At 46.7% G+C, this 21,761-nt stretch overlaps 1 protein-coding gene across 1 annotated transcript in view; it reads left to right on the top strand.

The window, feature by feature from the left end:
• Positions 1-21,761, top strand: part of FLT1 (fms related receptor tyrosine kinase 1) — a 168,141-nt gene that overhangs the window by 120,604 nt on the left and 25,776 nt on the right. The window contains exons 16-18 of the mRNA XM_040979849.1: positions 9,607-9,713; positions 15,595-15,727; positions 20,854-20,958. Coding sequence (XP_040835783.1) covers positions 9,607-9,713; positions 15,595-15,727; positions 20,854-20,958 — 345 coding nt within the window. The remainder of the gene's footprint in view (positions 1-9,606; positions 9,714-15,594; positions 15,728-20,853; positions 20,959-21,761) is intronic.

Here is a 21,761-nt window from a genome sequence, read left to right on the forward strand (position 1 = left end):
CTTTTTTCAAAAATATTCTTTCAGTTCTTCTGTGTACACACAGAGAAGACAAGTGTACTCTCTTGTCATCACCTCCTTCTACAAATGGTTACATATCTATCCTTTTACAAGGACCGTTTCTCGATCTTTTGGCAAAGATCAAGTGAAGGGCTCTGGATGTGGTCCTCGGGGTATGTCTTCTGTTCACCAGCCATGACCAGCACCCTTCCATTTGCTCGAAGTCTGTTTTCCAGGAGGCCTGGGGTTATTCTTCCACTAGCCAAGGCCACAGCAGTGGCATTGGGGAGTCATCCAAGATGGGATTCTGATCCTGGACGCTGGCCTTCAGTGAGCCTGGCTCACCATAGAAGGCCACATGGGGATTTTGTTACCACAGCCTGGAATGTCCCTTGTCCAGGCTCAATTCCCTATTTTAGCCAAAACTCCTCCTCAAGGCCAGTGCCAGATGACCAGTCAAGTCACATCCCTATTTTCTGCTTGGTTGTCTCTCACTGCGACCTCGGGGCCGTTAGTGCTTCTCATCCTCTTGGCCTTTTGTGATTTCCACATCAATGTGCTGTTCTTCCCTGCTCAACTGTAAGCCTTTCTTGAGGCCAGAACTCTCTGACATATCTTTTGTGTACCACAGCATGCCCAGCCATTCACAGGAGACATATATATTTAGTATCTTGATCGCAGGCTCTGTAAAGCTGAACTTTATAAGAGTCCGAAGTAAATACACATGGTCGTATCCTCAGTGTGAAATGGGGAGATGGGGGACCCAGGGATGTTCCTTAACATGTCCCAAGTCGCACAGTGAGCACGAAGGGAGGTGGAAACTGGAGGCCAGGACAGTGTAACTATCAGGATATTTCCTATCACCTCAACTTCAAAAAGTTCATGGAAAATGGAATTCAAATCTAACTTCATTTTGGTTAGAAAACCTTTTGAAATCCACATGTAATTTTTCATATAATTAGTTCTCTGTGAACTTTTTGAGGATCCTTGTATGTGTGTGGATTTCAAATTTTTTTATTAAAGCAAACCTTTGATTACTCCTTTTCATGAACTTTTTGAAGTGTGTGTGTGTGTGTGTCCTTCTTTCATTATTAGTGCCCTGAAGTGCTGTGGTTTTAGAGTTCTTATTGCTGGTGAGTAATTTATCAGCTTTCTCCCTTGCTTGCACTTGTCATTTCGCCCCAGCTCTCTGGTAATGGATGGTATCCAATCACTTTGATTAAAATGTAAGGTTAATTGAGAAAATAGATTACCTGAACCGCAATCATCAAACCACACCGGAAATACGGCACCCATTTACAAAAGGAGCATAAATAAATGAGACCATGGCTTGTACAGAATCATGTGAGTCCATGAGGGTAATTAGTCTGAGAAATTAACAACTCAAGGAAAGCCTGGCTGTTTTTTTTTTCCCCCAACATTGAAGGTACTTTCAGATGGAAGAAGCATTTAACTCCTTCTTTGATGTGTCAGAAAAGATAAACAGAACCAGGAAAGGGAGATGGAGGAGAAGCTACAGGGTGACAGATTGCAGAGTCTTGCATGGATGCGAGTTTTGAATAGAAAGAGTTTTTAGAAGCTGGTACACCGTGTATTGCAGCAAAGCCTATATGTGGGAGCTAAGGCAGTATCTGGAAGAGCTCTGGGTTCGTTGAATACGAATTTGAGCCTTGCTAGCTGTTCTTGAAGGCAACACCTGCTTGGCAATGTTCTACCTAAAGCTGGATCCTTGCTCTAGAGCCTCAACCATTATTCCCATCAGCCTGCTGCCTCTGAAACTTCCCTGGCTTCAGAGTTGTTTCTTGTACAGTGCAGGTGGACCCTCCACACTGACCTATCTTGCCCATTTGAGTTTAGGAAATGAAACCAGGCAAATGAGCTCTTTTCTGTGGCTATGTTTAACAGATTTAAAGAGCTTCAGGAATTAGCCAGGAAGGAAACTGTCTGCTCTTTTTATTTCCGTTGAAAAGGATTCTTATGCCCACAGATAAAACAATGTGTTATTTTTGTACCTGAAAAGGATGACTGGACTGTGGAGTCCTGGTAGTGTCTTTAAATAATCACAGGTCTTGTTTGGTTTGGACGGAGAGTGAGCCTGGCACACGTGGGGCTCTCAGGGGAAAGTCGCAGTGTCAGAGCCGATGACAGAACTGTCAATAAGCGAAATCACTGCTGAAACTAACAGAGCACTCATACAGACTTGATGGGACTGTCTCCTGGGGAGTCTGGCCTATTTTTACCCAACGACTTAAGACAAACTACGTGAGGATTTTATCATTATTGCTGCAAGTGATAACCACAGTATAAGAGCTGCAGGCGTGTCATTCAGTGGCATGCTAAGTATGCAGGAGAAACTAACTTTAAGAGGAACAACTTCCGTTTTCAACAATTTTTGGAGTTGATGGAAGGATACAAAAATGCCAGAAGACACCAGGGGTGACTTCAGTCCTGCAGTGTTACTCCTGGGCATGACATCGTTGGTATTATTTGCAATCTGTGCCACAATAATTGCACATGAACACTTACTTGAGGGAAGAATTCCTATTGGGGGAAGTACAGAGTGCTGTGTTCTCTAATAAACTCCCCAGAGTCAACAATGTCAGGAATAGAAAAGGCTCCAAGCAAAATGCCCTGGGGTTCCCAGCCGCTCCTCTTTATCACCAGCTTTCAGCTTCTCCTTTCTTCTTGCCCTCTTTGATCCCTGACGCTCCTCCAGGTTAGCGCTCCTCTTCCTGAGCCCTGCCCCCCAGTCCTGTTCCCTCCCGTGGCCATCCTGGCCCCGAGGAAGGATATGATGAACTCATTCCCATGGGCGTGCTTGCTGGGGATCGATGTGGCTCCTGTCTTGGGTGTTAGCTGTTTAGAAGATTTTCCCAAGGAGAGAGAAGTGCTCACAGAGAACGAGCTGGCTGCTCACTGGTTCCACACGGGGTGACTGGGGGATGGGACATGCATGCCTTTTTAGTTCAAATCTAAACAATGACATAAAGCTGGTTTGGATCAAGCATTCAAAAACTGAGTGGAATGCAGTTTAGAATGGCTTGAGATCTTGGTTGATAATTTCTGTGGCAAAAAAAAGAATTCATCAAACTCAAATCATAGCAGGGATTACCTTCTATGGATAGCAGGCAGCGTGCACCTGAGTAGGTTATCATGGGAGAGTGCATCATCCTTGGTGAACTCTGTGTCAGGTTCTGTGATGTCCTGAGAGTCTCATCCTACTATGTCATCTCATGCCTACCCAACTTGCAAAGCACTGGTTCAAACACATAGGATGCATTATCCCATCTAATGGCTGCAACAGTTCTACAAGGAAGTACGGTTCTTTAAAAGTGTAAATCTGGACACGGAAAAGTTCATCTAGGGCTAGCCATCTAAAAAGTGGCAGAGCTGAGAACTGAAACCATGTTTAACCATTCCTCTCTGTTATCAAGAGTAAGAAAGCAGAACATGATGGTTAAGATCTGCTCAGGGTGGGCATTTAGGCTGGTGGTTAATACACTCATGTTCCATGTCAAAGTTCAAGTTCCAGCTCTGGCTCCTGAATCCTGCTTCCTGTTTATGCAGACCCAGGAAGCAGCAGATGATGGCTCCAGCATTTTGAGTTCCTGCCGCCCACTTGGGAGACCTGGTTTGTGTTCCCAGCTTTGGCCTCTGCCCAGCCCTGGTTGTTGTGGGAGTTTGGTAAATGAACCAGTAGAGAAAACTGTCTGCTTGCCTGTTCTTCTGCCTGTCTACTGAATAAATAACAATTAAAAAGAAGAAGAAAAAGAAGATCTACTTTGAAGACAGGTGGCACACAGCTCATGAACTGTTGCGACCTTCAGCAGATTCCTCACATTCCTCGTGTCCACGTTTTCCTTTATAAAGTGGGGGTGTTAATCATGGTTTTCCAGCCCTTGTAGGGTTAACACATTTAACACAGGATGTGGCATATCATAAAAACTTCATATGTGTTAGCTAACATGAGCATACCAAGCTCCATTTCAACAAAACTTACTCTATTCTACCTTTCTTGGATTAGCCAGCAAGTTGCCCAGTGTTTCAAACCACAGAATTCCAGATTTAACTTGCTGTAATAAAGATGTATTACAGAACTAATATCACATTATAGCAATTTTATGCATCTGCCTAAAATTATTCTTGAAAATGCACTTCAAATTTCATTTGAATCCAGTATTCCTGTATGTGGTTGTCTTAAGGGTGTTCCAAATTAGTGTACATGCATTCCTAAAAAAGCTTCATAAACAGTAATAAAGGTTTGCAGGCCAATGTTGATATTTCATTAGAGAACCCACATAATAACACTAGCTGGATTCCTGGCTACTATGATAGGAGGAAGTGGTATTATTTGATTAGCCCTTGTTGGTCAGGCACCCAGGGCTCAGGTCTAGATGATTCTAACTAACTTGTTTTTCAACCACACAGAAATCTTGACTGAGACTCTTTGGGCCAGTCTTGGAGTTGTAAAATTAACAAGAAGCATACTCCTGTCTTTATTTTTAACTGACACAGAAGAGTTGCACCCTCTAGGGAGGAATCATGCAATGTTTGGATACATCTGTACAATATATCATGTTCAAATCAGGGTAAACATATATCTACATTATCATTTAGGATAAAAATTATATCCTTTCCTTTAGTTCTGTTTTCTTCTTAGAAAAAGTGTGCAATACATTATTATCTGTAGTCGCCACCCTTCTGCATCTTATTCATAGGTCACTCCACCGCAGTAACCACTCACCAGACTTTCTCCTCCCCCTTTTTTCGAGGCCTTAATAGTTGAGTGAGCAATAAACTCACATAAATAGTTACCCCACATTCCCATAACAAGCCAAGCAGAGAATAACAGCCATATCATCCTGTAGTGTCAGGCAGGTTTTGCAAAGAAGATAGAACTGTCTGCAGAAAATGGCAGGTACCTGAGTCAAAGTCTGAGAAAAGACAAATTGGAATACATTTGATCTGTTTGGCTGGAAACACAAATTATCCTGCACTTGAGGTCTAAAGAAAAAAAGTCAGGTAAAAGAAGAGGGCTTGAGAGAAGAGTAGGGCAGGGATGGTGAGAAGTCCAGGGCTCCTTCAAAATGATGGCCAACACCACCAGGCTTACATACCCCAGAGAGAGAGAGGCTGTTACCCACTTTGTAAGGATGAGGAAACTGGGTCCTAGAGTCCTTGGTCTACAACACAGCTGCTTGTAGGGTCACACGTCCCTTCCCACTCTTTCTGGTGACACTTGTACCCAGTCCCCAAATGAAGATAAGCCCCAGTGTACAAACATCATGTGGCAAGAGACAGGAGAGAGTCAGCTGATGTCTGTACTACAGGAACTCTCTCCCACTTATAGAGCTGCTGGGATTCAGTTCTGGGGGCACCGCCCAACAACTGAATCCAGTCACTCAGTTCCCAAAGGTCCTACTTCTATTGCCCATAATTGAATTGTTTCCAAGCACCTCCCACCCCCATACCTCTAACATCATAGGAGTCTGTATGAGTTCACTAACCAAGTCTTCTTCAACCATAGCAGGGTATTTCCTTAACTCTTTGGCAAACGCATCTGGTTATATCGTATGAGCCGAGGCTTTATGCAGTCTAGGGCCACACACTGCCAAGTGCTGTGACGGGTATCATGGTATCAGATCACATAGCCCAGACCATGTACTGAGAGAGCTGCAGTGGCCAGGAGAAAGACTCAGGTGACTAAGGAGCTACAGACCAGTGGACAAGGCACGCTGCCCCTCAACACCCAGTCCATCCCTACGGGACACCCGCCCTTCTTGTTACAAGAGGAATGGGATGAAGCCTGGGAGGGTAACAGACATGGAATGTTCCAGACAGCGGAGTTAGCAATCCAAAAAACAAGCTACCGTTACCAAATGCTCTTCAAATGGGCCACACAAATGTTAATGTCCCAAATAAAAACACTCTTGTGCTGTGACCAGATGTCATCTATGGAGACACATCATTTGGGAGTGATGTCCCTGAGACCCAATACTAACTCCCAGTTTGTGGCCACTCCCACCCCCATTTCCACTGGCCTCCTTCTCCGTGCCCTGTACAGCTGGGCTGTTTCATGCACTGAACGCATCAGCTGTCACCAACGAGAGCTGAGGCTGGGTCTAATCAGACCGTTGAGCAGTGCTTGACCGCTGAGAAAACACCAATGGCTCTCTACCCAGCCTGCTACTGTCCTGACATGCTTTGCAAATAGGGTGTAGAATCTACAACAGAGAGAATTCTTCAAAACTCTCTGGGGAAAAAAGAACATTGAAAGCTGTGTTTACTTTGGTGCAAATATATATATATGTACATGCATATATATATATATATTTCATGCATAATTGTTTTCATAATACATTATTTCCAAAAAACTTTTTAAAGATCTCTCATTTGCATGGATTTCAAGAATTTTTGCATCAAAATAAATATCTCTTCTAATGCAATTTTCTGTGAACTTTTTGACATATTCTAATTACAAATAGATCTTTTCCTTTCTAAGGCATGTCCATCTTGAAGATGTTTTCTAATGAGCTAATTCCATAAATGTGTCCGTGTTTGCACACAAACATATTTGGTCCCACTGAAAGGAATTTCGCTTGAGTAAGGACTATGGAATTAGACTTTGGGGGGTTAACTTCCTGCCCCACGGAATGCAGTGGGAAAGTTCCCACAATCGGAGGGGGCCTCTCGGCGCATTCCTTGTGCAGAGCATGTACCGAGACTGGTGTAGTCAGAACCGTGTCAGCGATGCTAGAAGTCCTGTTAGTCTCACACACGGCCATTGTGCCTTGAACAAGTCCCAATCAAATACCACAAAACTTGCTTGCCACTTAAGCAAAGGTGTGTATAAGTGTGTATGTGTGCACACACAAGCACTTGTGCTCAGAAAGGAAGCGTTAGGGGAAGAAGTCTAAACTCTGATGAACCTCAGCTTCCAACATGACCGTAGTGAGGCTCTCTGCTGAAAGAAAAGTTGACGACTATCCTTAGAAAATTCCTTAAGGGAGTTGTTATCAATCTCCTAAGGTTCTGGGGAAACACAGATACAAGTGGGGGGCCACACGACAAATGAAGCCCAATTCACAAAACTGTCCAACCACTACTTTCCAGGTGTCTGTGATATGTCAGGCACTCTTCTAGATAACAGAGAATGTGGAGCAGTGACCACAATCCTGCATTCCACTATTTGACTCAAAACCTTGAACACAACTATTAATTCATATCCCACACTGTGAACCCCACCCCATGCCCTTGCTCTTATCACAGTGTCCCAGCACCTAGAACAAATCTGGGACATCATGGTCATACCAATGAGTTAGTACAACGGACAGGGTTTTGTACCCTAAACTCTTTGAAAGCTTACTTGTCAGAGATAGCTAAAGAGAAACATAGTTTGCCCATTCGTTCACCGAGTCCTACAACCAACTCAACAGACTGTGGTGTGTGGTGGCCACCCCCAGGAATTCCACATTCTGATAGAGAAACATGGTGGTATGAGAGGGCTGGAGCATTTAAGAAATGGTAAGTAAGGGGCAAGGAGATGAGTCAAGCAAGGATCTGCATTTCTGCACTGATGGTGATGTGGGCGTTGAGATGTAGGGGTACAAGAGCCGAGTCTGTGATCTAGAGCGATCACTATGGTTGCAGAGCTTGGAGGTGACCCTGGAGGAAGGCTCAGAGCCAGGTAGCTGATGCAGTAATGCTAATGAGAGCAGGACGCCTGACTTGAGGCGGTGACAGTAGGGTAAGAGAGGAGGTGACCATCCCAGGCACTGTGCAAGTCGAATGGGCAGGACTCGCTGATGGACAAGTCAGAGAGAAAAATGTTTCCCAGCCAGACTGAAAGACGGTGGTCTCTAGGAAGGGGGAACTGCTTGTGCAGAAGCTGAAGGGGTGTAAGGGAAGGAAAAAGTGGAGTGCCCTAGAAAGCTCAGCAGTTACACAGGAGGAATCAGATTCTCTGGGCTCAGATCACAGCCTCCCGCCCCTTGCAGGCCGTGTGACCTGAGGCAGAAGGCTTCCTCTACCCATGTTGCAATGTCCTCCATCCACCAAGTGGAAATAAGCTAGTTCATAAGTGAGTCCCAGCAAGCCCCTCAGAACAGAATGGGCTTGATAAATAAATCTCCTTGACTTGGACAGTTATCAAACAGGTTTCCAGCTTGTGTATTTGCTAGGATTTGGGGCAGGGAGTTTTCTACCTGCAACTGCCTGCAGCAGTTGGAATTTGAGCCCAGCATGCACACTCAGAATCAAGTGTCTTCTCTCACACTGTCACGAGCCCCTGTTGTTTCCACGTTTGTCTTGTTGTTATTGCTTCTGTTCCCTCTGCCTCGGATGCTCTCCCCTGCCTTCATCTCTCCATCTACTCCCACGTGCCGCCTCTTCTGAAAAACATCAGAAGTCCCTCCATCTCAGAAGCTGTGTAAACATCGATTCTTTTGTATTCGCCTTATATCTCAGAGAGAGATTAGAATGGGTACCTTGAGAGTGGCAACTCTTCTTCCTCACCTCACTGCCTCCTCCAGCCCCTAACCTGGCCTGTCATAGAGGCTCTGCACATCTTTGTTGAATAGGAACCGCCTTCAAGATGAGACTCATCAATGAGATTGAGATACTGAGCTGCCATGCTACTTCAAATGGATGTGGATGTGAGTGCTTGGTGCTTAAGAAGCTCTCAGTACATACCATCATCCATGCTATTGTTTCTAAAAAGGTTCACTTGCTCTCAGCCCACCTTACCACAAGCATCTGTCTCATGTTTATGAGGTTCAAGGATGAGGATATTAATGACACCAGTTTTGGGAAATCGTCCTGTGGAACCCGTAACGGGAAGCTGTGTTCTGGCTGGTTGGAACATTCCTTTGCAAATTGCATAGAGCTTCCTCCCTGGAGCCATCAGCTCAGTGCACTGGGGGAACAGTGCTCCGTGCTCAGCTTTTGATCTCTGTCATCCTGGGAATGCAGGAGACTAGAAAGACCCCCTGTCTTGCAGATCCCTCTGGCCCTCTCAGTGCCCCTGCAGGCTGGCTGCTGCTGAAGAAATCAGAAGTAGAGCCCCATAGGCTTGGAAACAAGGGGGGCACATGGGGCTGCTTTGGCCCAGCCATTCCAAAATAAGCAAGCAGGCAATGCTGACAGTCCTTGGGTTTTATTTGTATTTTGCAAATCTACTTTGAAGAATTTTGTGAGTCTCAGAGGAGCACTTTCATGTCATCGTTTTTTTTTTTCTTTAGAATTTTCCCTAAAACCCATTAGGGAGATTTAACATATTCCAGATTTAGTACTTTATTTGACTTTTATTCCTGCCTTAATTTTTCCCCCTATTTTTAATTTCTCCTCTGATGTTTTTTAAATTTAATATTTCTGGGTTTACAAAGTTTGCAAACCCAACAGCAAAATATCCTCAAAAATGTTTTTCTCATTGATGTATGAGTTGCTTTGGGCTAATGTTGTGTGCTTGCCTAACTCAGAAAGTAAGATGATGTAAGACTAATGCCACCACAGCTTGGGATCACGGAGACAGAACACCAAGGGGTCCTGAGCCTCCCTGACAGTAGAGGTGTAAGTTTCTGAGCAACGTTTTGGTGATTTTTCTCTCTCCAGGAACTTCGGACAAGTCCAGTCTGGAGCTGATCACGCTGACGTGCACCTGTGTGGTGGCCACCCTCTTCTGGCTCCTGTTAACTCTCTTTATCCGAAAGCTGAAAAGGGTAAGGGTCCAGACAAAGTTCTGTGCTGCTCTCCAAAGAATTTTCTGGTAAAATCTACAGTGAGCACTCTTCCTTCTGGCTCATTCCTATCTGTCACGTGGTGAGCACTGAAAATAAGTTACAAGTGGGGGTGGGGGCATGGGGAAAAGAAAAAGCACACACGAATTCATCTCAGAAATACAAAAAAATGTTTTCAATATCAACTATGAAATAAGAATCTTTAAAGTCAGGATGGGAACTGTGAAATCCTCATTTTTTTTTTTTTGTTTCACTTCACTCTCTGTGAAGAACTAAAGAGGAAAAGCACCCTGACTTCTCTCTGATCACATTATGGGAATTCCAAGAAGGGCGATGTTCATACTGAGCCCTATATGAAAGTAACTTCTTTGGAATTTGAGGTCCAGCTTGGAATTCAGGATATCAGATTTCTATACTTAGGTTTGGTCACATGAGCTGTTTCTTGGAAATTCGATGGAAATAGACAACGTTCATTCATCCGCTACTCCATTCACTCGTGCTTCAGAGGTTTACTCTGAACCTGCACCGTGTGGAGTGCCAGGCTCTGTGCAGGCCCGTTGGTGACAGTAGAGAAGAAGTGCTGGCAGGTTCTGACTGAGCAGGAGGTTGGCTCTGATCAACCACCTAGGCAGACTTCAGTTACATCTCGGGGGCCAGCATTTGGTCCAACTGTTGCTTTAAGTCTCTGCCTGAAATACCCATATCCCATCTCAGAGTGTCTAAGTTCAAGTTACAGTTACCCCACTTGCAGTGCAGCTTCCTACTGATGTGTGCACTAGGAGGCAACAGGTGGTGACCCAAGGACTTGGATTTCTGCCACCACTGTGGTAGATCTAGATGGAATGCCTGGCTCCTGCCTTCGGCTGGTCCAGCCCAGGCTGCTGGGGACACATTTAGGGAGTGAACAAACGGAAACAGGATCTTGCTCCATCTGTCTCTATCCAAAGATAAATCTGTGTCTACCAAGTAAAATGAAAACAAAACAAAACCAAAACACGCTGCACACCGTTAGCTGACCAGGAGCTTCCCAAGGGGGTGATTGGACACCGAGTGTGTGTGTGTGTGTGTGTGTGTGTGTGTGTGTGTGTGTGTGTGGAGGGGGAGGTATGAGACTCTGGAAGGAATTTCAAGAATTGCATGCCCAGGAAGCCCACCATCCAGCCATGATGTCCTAGGAGGTGGGGGTGGGGGCCGGTAGTAGAGGGCCCTTAACCATTTCTGTAGTAATTCCCATCTGGCTGCAGACCGGGGTGTCAGGTGTACCCTGTTTGTTAAACTTGGCTAATATGCTTACTGCTAAACATACACAAATAATTTTTAAAGAATAACGAAGTGGCAGGTGTTGTAAGCAGAGGGAAGGGCACCTGTGCGGCTGGGAGGAGTGGGTAGGGAGCCCACGGAGGATGCGAGAGAAGTGAAAGGAGCACTTCAGACAGTAAGGTTGCAAGAGAGGTTAGCCAAGCAGGTCCCATGGGCCCCGGTGGGGAATTCAGTGTGCCTCATAAATGCCATAGCAGCCTTGCAGAGGGCAAGGAGACAGAGCAGAGGTGTGGTCAGGGATTGGGTGTGGCAGAGGTGTGCATCTGGAAAGGTTATGTTGGCTGCTGCTGGGTGTGGAGGGATGGACCACAGAGAGCAAGCACGGAAAGAGGGGCATCTGGCAGGAGGATTTATGGCAATACAAACAAGAAGTGAGGATAGCCATGGCTGGAACAGGGAGATGATTAGGAGGCTGAAGTCACAGGATCTGAGATGCATCCAGGAGGTCTGCCCAGTTTCCAGGAGTCTGCCATTACTCATGTGTCAGCTCATGTCTGGGGGAGGTGATCTAAGATCACCCTGCGCAGATCAGCAAGAGCTGGATGCATGATTGTGCCCCTTTTCCAGAAGGGAAGCTGAAGCTCAGAGAGGGAAAGGAGCAGTTTGCCATTGGATGTGCAAGGTGTCCCTCACAGCCCTGGGCTGAGAGGCCAGGCTGGCAGCCGTGTGCTGTGCCATGCGCACGATGTCAGTGCCAGGCAGAGTGGCTGGTTTTGGAGACTCGGGTTCACGTGATAGAGTCGGAAAGGGGAGTCGCTTCTATCACACAGGGAAAAAGCAGAACTTGCCAGATGTGTATGGGGGATGCAAAGGCCGCGGGAGTTCAAAGGAGGAGAAGGAACGGAAAAGGACTTCAGAGGACAGCCGCCCTGAGACAGACTTTAAAAGCTGGAAGGAAAGAAGCAGAAAAACACAGGCCGCCCTGACCCTTCCGACGTCCTGGACTGAGGACGTGGCTCTGTCACTTAGCGCTCGGGGGTGCAGGGCACGGCGAGCTGGGAAGGTGGTTGAGCTTGGATGGAAGTGGTTCCCTTCTTTTTAAGGACTTTTATTTGTTTGTTTATTTTCATTGCATTGGAAAGGCAGAGGCACAGAAACAGTCCATGGGTTCACTCCCCAAATGGCCATAAGAGCTGGGGCTGCATCAGGCCACAGCCAGAACCCAGACCAAGTCTCCCACGTGTGTGGCAGTGACCCGGAACTTGGAACTGTCATCTGCTGCGTCCCACGTTGGATTGGAAGCAGAATAGCTGGAGCTCAAACCAGGCACTCCAATGTATAGGCATCCCCAATTGAGTCTATTTCTTCTTCATTTTTCTTTCTTTCTGTCTGAGATTTTATTTTATTGGAAAAGCAGACTTATAGGGAGAAAGATAGAAAAATCTTCCATCCTCTGGTTCACTCCCCAAATGGCTGCAATGGCCAGAGCTGCACCACTCTGAAGCCAGGAGCCAGCAGTTCCCTCTGGGTCTCCCATGTGAATGCAAGATCCCAAGGCTTTGGACCATCCTCCATTGCTTTCCCTCACCATAAACAGGGAGCTAGATGGGAAGTAGAACAGCTGGGATACAAACCAACACCCTTATGGTATGCTGGCTGGCACTTGCAGGTGGACAATTAGCTGTTGACCTCATTCCCCTTTTCTTTCTCTCTCTCTCTCTCTCTCTTTTTTTAAATGATTTATTTGTTTGAAAAGCAGAGTTACAGAGAGAGAAACAAAGACAGAGGGAAGCAGAGAGACAGAGAAATAGAGATTGCCCACCCCCCCGGTTTACTCCTCAGATGGCTATGATGGCCAGGACTGGACCAAAGATGAAGCCAGGAAACAGAGTTCTATCTAGGTCTCCCACATGGGTGGCAGGGATGCAAGCACTTGAGCCATCTTCCACTGCCTTCCCAGGTACATTAGCAGGGAGTCAGGTGGTAAATGGAGTAGCCGGAACACAAACTGGCTTCCAGATAGAATGCTAGCGCCGCAGGCACTGGCATGACCCACTGTACCGAGACACCAGTCCCAGCCAGGGGAGTCTCAATCCCCGCACCAAATTCCTGTCCATAAGGGAACAGTCCATTCTATTTCTAAAACTTCTGTGAAATTTGATATTATTTTTTTAAAAAGGATGAGAGCATGAGAAAATTATGTTGCAGACAGAATGCCTATAGAATTCAGAAAGGAATGGCTGTAAGAGGCAGAAAGAAACAAGGCATCAAGAAGCATATGGTTTCTCCAACCACAGTGTCAATTCCTTGATAAAGACTGGGTGTTATCTTCTGCAGCCCACCCTGAACAGGGCAGGGCAATAATTAGAGCTAACATTTATACCAGGCTCTGGTCTAAGAGCTCTCCACAAAAGGGCTGTTGCATTTGATAGTCACAACAAGCCTGTCATGATGTGACAGATAAGGATGCTTGGCTTAAGAGGTTAAGCAGCTTGCCCAGGTCATGTATATGGTCAGGAGTTGAGCCGTGAGTCAGAGCCAGGGAGTGGCCTCCTTGCTTGGGCTCCAGCGCACGTAAGCTGTGCAGCCTTCATATCCAGCACCCAGCAACAGGCTGCTCAGTGTTAGTGTCAGCAGAGAGAATAAATATTTGCTGGCTGTCAGTCTCCTCTTATCCTCCAAGCCCTCCTTTAAGGTCAGGGAGGTGTTTCCTCTCTTGGTCCTCCTTGAGAGAAGCCATGAAACTCCCTGGTGACACCTGGAGTGGCTGGCTGTCTTTGCCTCTGCCAGTCCCACTGCCAACTTCCCTGTACATCTTGCATAAAGCCAGCATGCTCCTTGCAGCCGTCCAGGGCTCTTAGAGGATTGGGCACCATTTCTCATGGTCTTGGTTCTACAAGACACTGCAAAGTTGAGTCATGGCTACCTATGCTGGCAGCTTCTCATGAACTCCTGGCACCCTGGGTCTCAGATTCATCTCCCCGCTTACAGACACACACAAGTTTCTGCCAGGTTGGGTCCTTCTCATTGAACACCAATGGCAGATGCAATGTGTGACCAGCACACTCCCTATCTTTGGATTTCACCCTATTTGGGGAGCCCTGTGGTGAGATTTTCTGTCTTGAGCAATTCTCCACACATTCTCATGATCATTTTTGTGAGAAGGGGCCTGATTGCGAGTGATGGATGAGGTGGGCTGTGACAGCCCCAGCACAGGGTGAGTAAAGGCCGAAGAATGTGGTGGGTGTGAAATGGTGTGCATGGGAGAGGTTGTCTTTTCAGCTCCAACTCTGAACCTGTTTGGGGAATAAGCAGGAAAGGAAGGGCCTCCCAGCCTCATTTAAATGAAATTTACATAGCTGCTGTCCGTAGAGGCCTATGGGGAAAGATGCTGTCTCTGGCCACAGATATGCAGTCATCAGCTCTGGAAATTTGCCCATTACCAGGACGTGAATCTAATACCTTAAATGTAAGCCGAGTTTTCCCTGACCTGAAATATAGACTATTTTCTGAGCTTGATTTGCATGACTATGACGAAGCAAGTACTTCAAGGCAGATGCGGCCTTACACACTTGACATCCTAAAAATGGCTAAATGAACCCAGAACATGAGAGTGTCTTAGTAACATATGCATGCCTTATCCTTTGGGGAGGAAAAAAAAAAAAAGTTTCTAATAGGCAGGTAGCTGAGGCAATTCTGGTCTTCTAAGTGATTAACCACTTCATGCAAAAGGTGCCTTTCGCTGCCCCGGGGACCCTAGGTTTACTCTGTGACTTCTGGTCCTTCGTAGAAACAGAGGAGCCACAACACACCCAGTGTTGACCCATCTGGGATGGACATTCCTGCTAGCACATAGGAAATCCTTGCTAAGTCACTGTTGACAATGATTTTACTCAAATACTTGGCATTTTTTAAGCAAAACCATCATATGATCGTTAAGGAACAATCACAACACATAAAAAGCCACTCGAGAATTTCCGTGTTCTGTACAAGATGGGATGATGGAGCTAGCTCTGCAAACGCAGTGTGAGAATTGGAAGGACTCGTTGGGTGGAAGTCTCACCAGCAGGTGAGGTGTGCTCAGAAGGGGGCACACTTCCTGCTCCTAAGGACGCTATTACAGCTGAAGGACCCGAAATAATAGCCGATGTTGGCAAGCCTCGTTTTGATTTGGACTTCTGAGATCATAAAAGTTGTTTTCTCCTTTCAGTGGATGTCTGACCTAGCACGTGCTTGTCTTCATTGGTTAAGATGCCAATTAAGACACCTGCAGCCCACATCAGAATGCCTGGGTCCAAAGCGCCACCTCTGGCTCCTAACTCCAGCATCCCGCTTAATTCAGACCCCGGGAGGCAACAGTGATGGCTCAAGTCATTGAGTGCCTGCTGATACCATGAAGTCCCTGAATTGAGGTCCTGGTTTCCAGCTTTGGCCCACTCAAGCCCTAGCGAACGCGAGTAAACCAGTGGGTGGTTAATATTCTCTCTCTCTCTCTCTCTCTCTCTCTCTCTCTCTCTCTGTTTCCCTGACTCTGAGATTCAAATAATAATAATAACAAAGTCATTTTTCTTCTTGGTGACCTGAAGCTCTCTTTATTTCTTAGTCGTCTTCCGAAATAAAGACCAACTACCTATCGATCATAATGGATCCAGATGAAGTGCCCCTGGACGAGCAGTGTGAACGGCTCCCTTACGACGCCAGCAAGTGGGAGTTTGCCCGGGAGAGACTCAAATTGGGTGATGTATCTCCTATGTACTGTGCCCTGAAGGGTGCAAAAGAAAACCAGATGCTCAGAAACCAGTGGGTGGGGTGGACATTAGGTAGATAACTTTAAGGAATGCTGCAACAACAGGGCAGGTGACACAGTGGCATCTGTCTGTTTACGCGATAGTTATTAAGCACCTCAACACCTGTTGACAGCAGGCCTGGCTGAAGCCCTGGGGATATAAAAGAGCTCAAGTGTCTTCCCTCAGAGGATTCCATCTGGAGACAGATGCCAAAGTAGATGAGAGTGAAATGGGAGGGATAGAAAGTCCTTCCAACAGGAGCCTTCCAATTCTGGGCACTCATAAACAGTGACATTGTTGTCACCCAGGGTGGTGGGGAACAGTAAAGCATCACATGTTTGTGGAAACTTTGCTCTTCAAAATTGTGAGTCAAAAGTTTCCTCTGCACAAATCTATGATTTACTGGTTTGGGCTCCCCAGGGTGTTAGGAATGCCCGAAGTCCCCTAAGGGTTTCATTTTTGTAGTGAAAACTGTTATTTTCTAGGTAGTGGAGATGCTGTAAGTAGCAGGCAAATGAACTTCTATCCTGCTCTGGTTCCTCCAACCCACATGTCACAGTGCAAATTAACCTCCAGCCCACGGGGCTACAAAATAACGGGAGCCTCGATGACTCCTACCTAAAAGCCTTCGGGTTGTGGTTTCTGTGTTTTCCACTGCTTCCTATGTATGCCAAAGTCATTAGTGGTCGGAAGTAGGAAAACAGACTGTGGATCTCATGTCCCTGGAGCCCGTCCTCTCAGTGTGAAGGGCTTGTGGTTCCAAGTTCAACAGCACACGCAAACCATGCTGGAGTGTGTGTGGAGGGGGAGGGGACATGGTGCGCATCCTTGATGTGATTCCGATTCCTTGATGAAAGATCTGGCCCTGGCAGTTACGTCCTGTTTGGCCTGAGAGCAAAAAGCGTGGATGTCATTAAAAGCTGGAGAGGAGGGAGAAAGTCCGTGATGGCTGGTGATGGTGGGGCAGGGGAGGAGGAGGAGGAGGAAGGATGGCCACCACATTTCGAGTGCTGATGCACAGGTGACATGCTGGATGAGTTCCTTCTGCAAGTCCCAGTTCTCTGGCAGCTAGCCCAGTCCAACAGTGACAGGGCCCATGGGATCACTTTTCCACCATCATCAGTCATTCTCAGACTACGTTGCTTTCCAGCCTTAGCCGTCAGCGTTAAAGGTGTGTCTTCTTCCGGTAGAGAACGTGTGAGCTGCACCTGCTTGTCCCTCGCTATTCCCTAAAACTTTAGTGATCCCTAAAAGGGAGAACTTGAGTATTTCCTAGAACATTAGTGATCCTGCAAAAGTGAGAACAATGGCTCAGCCTTCTCTCCAAATCCTCGGAGCTCCTGGAGGGGACGACACACTCCAGCTTGAGGCTGGTGTCTGCTGGAGTGTCTCTGATGGGTGAGGGAGGCTGTCCAGTCTGCAGACTTGGTGTTCCAGGGTGGTTGCCCAGCAGGCCCGATGTTCCTCCTGCTCGTGTGGGAGTATGGAGGCTCGAATGTGCTGTGTCATGGGAGCAGGATCAACGACAGTCCTTTGAGCTCATGGCCAGCAAGTACAAGTAACCAAGAAAGGTGGCAGGAAAGGCTAGGTGGATGGGCAGAGTCACGGAGGGCATCTGATGGCAGCCCTCGCTCTGTGAGGCAAGTCGGCAGTTGCAGAACTTAAGGGATGGATGTAGTTGGAGCTTGGGGCAAAGATGTCACTACCATTGAAATCTCTAAAATGCAGGAATGAAAGCAAGCTGGTTTGGGTTTCCCATTGTGATTCTTCACTAACCCTGTGGGAAGGAAGGAAATGAACACCCTCACCCCTACCCTGCCACTGCCCGGAACTTTGTCGCAGAGGTTAGGGTAGTGCCTGGCATTGCATCTTTTTAATGGGAAATAATTTGAAGTCAGAAGTCGGTAATAAAGGAAACTTCGCCAGCAGTCTAGAATTTGGCAAATGGATACTGCCTGGACTGTGGCTGCTGCCTCTGGCTCCCCCCAACTCCTTCCTGGGGGTGGGGGGGGTGGGGAGGTGGTAATATCCTTGCATTGTATGGCAGTGACCTCGCATATTTTCCAGCCACTTCGAGTCCTTCCAGGCAGCACCAGACAGAAGAGTCTGGGGGTGGGGGCTGGAGGATCAGGGGAGGTCAACCCCAGCTCAGTGTGCCTGCCACTGGAACCATCACGGACCTGGATCTGCCAAAGGACTCCAACCCTCCCATGATTAAAGAGCCCGTAATGACTTCATGCTGTTTTATGAGGTAGCAGTCGGCTTCCAAGAGAATAAATGAAAAGCCAAGTGAGAACCAGTTTATTCTCACTGATAGAAGCCAAGTCCCCAGACACTTGTTAAAACAAAGTGTGTTGTGACGGCTGAGGAGGGAATGTGTGGGGGTGGATGCTGTGCACAGGGAAGGGATTCCATTGCCCCCGCCAGGCCAGGGTCGCAGAGTACCGTGTGGGGAGGTGATGCCAGGATTGCTCAGGCCCTGGGCAGTCTTCCTCTGTAAGGGCAGAAGACACTGTGGAAGAAAGATACCATCCTCTCGCCCTAAACAAGGTAGGGAATAAACTTTCAGTGCTAGTGCCCCCATTTCTTTTTAAATATTTATTTATTTTCATCTGAAAGGCAGATTTATAGAGATAAGAAGTGAAAGGAAAAAAATCTTCCATCCGCTGGTTCACTCTTTAAATGGCCACACTGGCCGGAGCTGAGCGGATCTGGAGCCAGGAGCCAGGAGCTTCTCCTGGGTCTCCCATGCAGGTGCAAGATCCTAAGACCTTAGGCCAACCAATGTACAGGGATGGAGGGACTCAGTGTCATGCTGGTCAGGGACTCCTTGCCGCACCTGTCCTGCAGGCCAGGGGGCAGGGCAGGGGGTGAAGACCTTAGTCAGCGGCTCGGCAAAGACGATTTTATCATTGGGCAAAAAATGATCAAGGTTCCAATATGATGAGGAATCAAGAAAGCTACCTAACAGACACTACAAAACATTTTATTTCCTACTTTTTAAAAAGATTTTTTTAATTGGAAAATCAGATTTATGAAGAGAAGGAGAGACAGAGAGAAAGATCCTCCATCTGCTGGTTCACTCTCCAAATGGCTGCAGTGGCCAGAGTTGAGCCGATCTGAAGCCAGAAGTCAGGAGCTTCTTCTGCATCTCCCGTTTGGATGCAGGGTCCCAGGACTTTGGACCACCCTCCACTGCCTTCCCAGGTCACAAGCAAGGAGCTGGATGGGAAGTGGAGCAGCCAGGACACAAACAGCACCCATATGAGATCCCAATGCTTGCAAGGGGGAGGACTAGCCAGTTGAGCCAACATGCTGGATAAGAAAATTCAATAGATATATAGGTAAACACACACACATATATACGCAGATATTCACCTAGAGGAACTGTATAATGGAGGCTATTATACCAAAAGGAGAAGATACATTATGGTATGCATCTCTACTCCCGAATAAAAGAAGAACTCCCAATGAAACTGTTAACTATATCTTGGCAATAGGATGCTGGACTTTCTATGTTGTCTGTACCTACAATGTCATGATACACTGAAATGGAAGGATTTGCTGATGGACTGTACTACCGTAATAATCCAAGGGGAAAGCAGCTGGGGGAGAAGGGAAACAGGGAAAGTGGAAGGGGAAACCCCCGAGCCTATGGAACTGGATCATGAAAAATAAAAACAAATAACGGTCTTTGGGGTAAAGGGATAAGAGGATGAAGAAGGGAGGAAGAAAGGTTAGCTCTCTGAAGGCGTGCTACCCAAGCTGTCTAACAAAGAAGACCTACTTGAAAAGAAGGAGTTGTGGTAAATTGCTCCTTGATCGTGAGGATGTATTTTGAGCCGGTGGTGTTTGATATTGTTTATACAGGGCTGCTTCAAAAAAAAAAATGGTGGAGAAGTAGGACTAAAAAGAAAGACAGATGGATAGATGTGTTTGTTCATTTGAAAAGCAGAGTTACAGAGAGAGGAAGAGAGGAAGAAACAGAGAGAGACCAATCTTCCATCTGCTGTGGAAGTCACAGCCAGAGCTAGGTTTGTCTGAACCTAGGAGCCAGGAACTTCTTCTAGGTCTCCCACGTGGCTGTAAGGGTCCAAGAGTTTGGGCCATCCTCCATTGCTTTCCCGATGAGTTTGATTAAAAACGAAACAGCTGGAATACAAACCAGCACTCATATGGGATGCCAGCACCAGCCCCTCCATTCACGAGTTTTTTTTTTTAAAGCCTACTGTATATTGAAACCAAAATACACTGAATTTTAATTCCATCTTCCAGGTGTCTGCTGAAGCCCCCATTTAGGGGCTCTGTCCAACAGGTGGTGGGAAAGAACTGGGAAAATTCAGATGGAATCTCTATTCCTGCAAACCAGATTGGCTCATCTGAGGGAGGGGAAGGAACTGTGTCAACAGTCATGATAGCATTCCCTAACGGGCACCGTGAAGGACATCTTGTTTTGTGATTGCATTTGGCAACCACCGCTCTGGGGTTGAAACAAATTACTACCAGTGGTCGACGGGCTCACGTGCTGGACCACAAGGATTTATAATCATTGTAGAGATTATGTGGAAATTGTGGAGAAATGGGAGATACTTGGTCTGGCAGGAAAGTTTGAGAAATGGCTTAGCAATTATTACTGAATTATGAAGCATTATTATAACCCAGAGCAGAAACCACCATTCTCTATTCCTTTTTTTAGCTGAAAACGCATGAGAAGAAATGACCTTAAGTGGCTAGAAAAAGCATTAGGTTGAAATGCCAGGGAGGCCCTCTTGCTAATCATGTTATTAAACAATAGCGAGACCACCCAGAATCTCGGAACCCCTCCCCTAGGGAACTTTCTACCTTCACAGAATGCCTTCTAGGGACCCAGCCACCCTCCAAAGGAAGTGGGGACCTCCACAATAAAGAGCTGGGGACGGGGGGCGGGGAGAAGACTGGAGCAATGTGTCACTGTGTTCACTGGAGATCGATTCAAAGCCACATGCCTCTAGGAAAAGGCATTTCCTTCCTGTGAAAAAGACCTGAACTCGCCCTGCTGACTCAGCAAACAAACCAATGTCTTCTTTTCCTTGTAGGCAAATCGTTGGGTAGAGGGGCTTTTGGGAAAGTGGTTCAAGCATCTGCTTTTGGCATTAAGAAATCTCCCACGTGCCGGACGGTGGCTGTGAAAATGCTGAAAGGTATGCGTGCTGCAGGTTGGTGTTCCGCTGACCCCTCCCCATTGGGCGTTCCCTGCACGGCAGCCCACGGTGGCCGTGGTGGAAGGAGACGCAAGCTGTTCCTGCTGTTTTCGCATCACGTGTGTCTACTGCTGTAAGTCCCTTTGCACAGGAATTTCCCATGAGACCAGCCTGTATGGGCTCAGAATAAACCTTATCAATGGAGCGATCCAGCATTTCCATGGGAACATGAGCCCTGTCACCTCCAAGGTCCTTTTCTTCTCAAACTCTACACTGCCAAGGACTTCAGCCCACTGTAGCTGTGGGTACCAAGTTTTTGACATGATCCACTCTGACACCATAATGGTAAATTTGCCGCATATCACAAATCCCAAAGGTGTAGCTTGTCCTTGACCTAATTGTAAAGTGAGACAGCTAGGACAACTTAGCTGATCAGCAAGCTACATGATTTTAAACTGGCAAACCCCAACCATAAAACATTTCCTCTTTAAGAAACTACAAAAGCCAAATGAGCTTTCTAGCATTGAAAGATAGCGCCACTGGGTGAAATACCGGGCGACGAAGCCAAATCCCACAATGAGTCATGACTACCACCCTGACAGACTGGGAAAAAAAAGAAAAAGCAGGGGAAAGTCCAAAAACCTAAGATCTCCAGCATTCATGTGAGTGCAGTTCAAAACGTCATGGAAAATAGGATTCAAAGCTGCATTTCAGTACAGCCCTTTTCAGGTCTAGATTTTATGCTATTCCATTTGTTTTAGGATTCTCAAAGAAGAGGGAAAGAACCACTGTCAGGTACCTAG

Source organism: Ochotona curzoniae, unplaced genomic scaffold (genome assembly GCF_017591425.1).
Source record: "Ochotona curzoniae isolate NIBS_2020 unplaced genomic scaffold, NIBS_Ocur_1.0 contig_3332, whole genome shotgun sequence".
NCBI classification, from domain to species: domain Eukaryota; kingdom Metazoa; phylum Chordata; class Mammalia; order Lagomorpha; family Ochotonidae; genus Ochotona; species Ochotona curzoniae.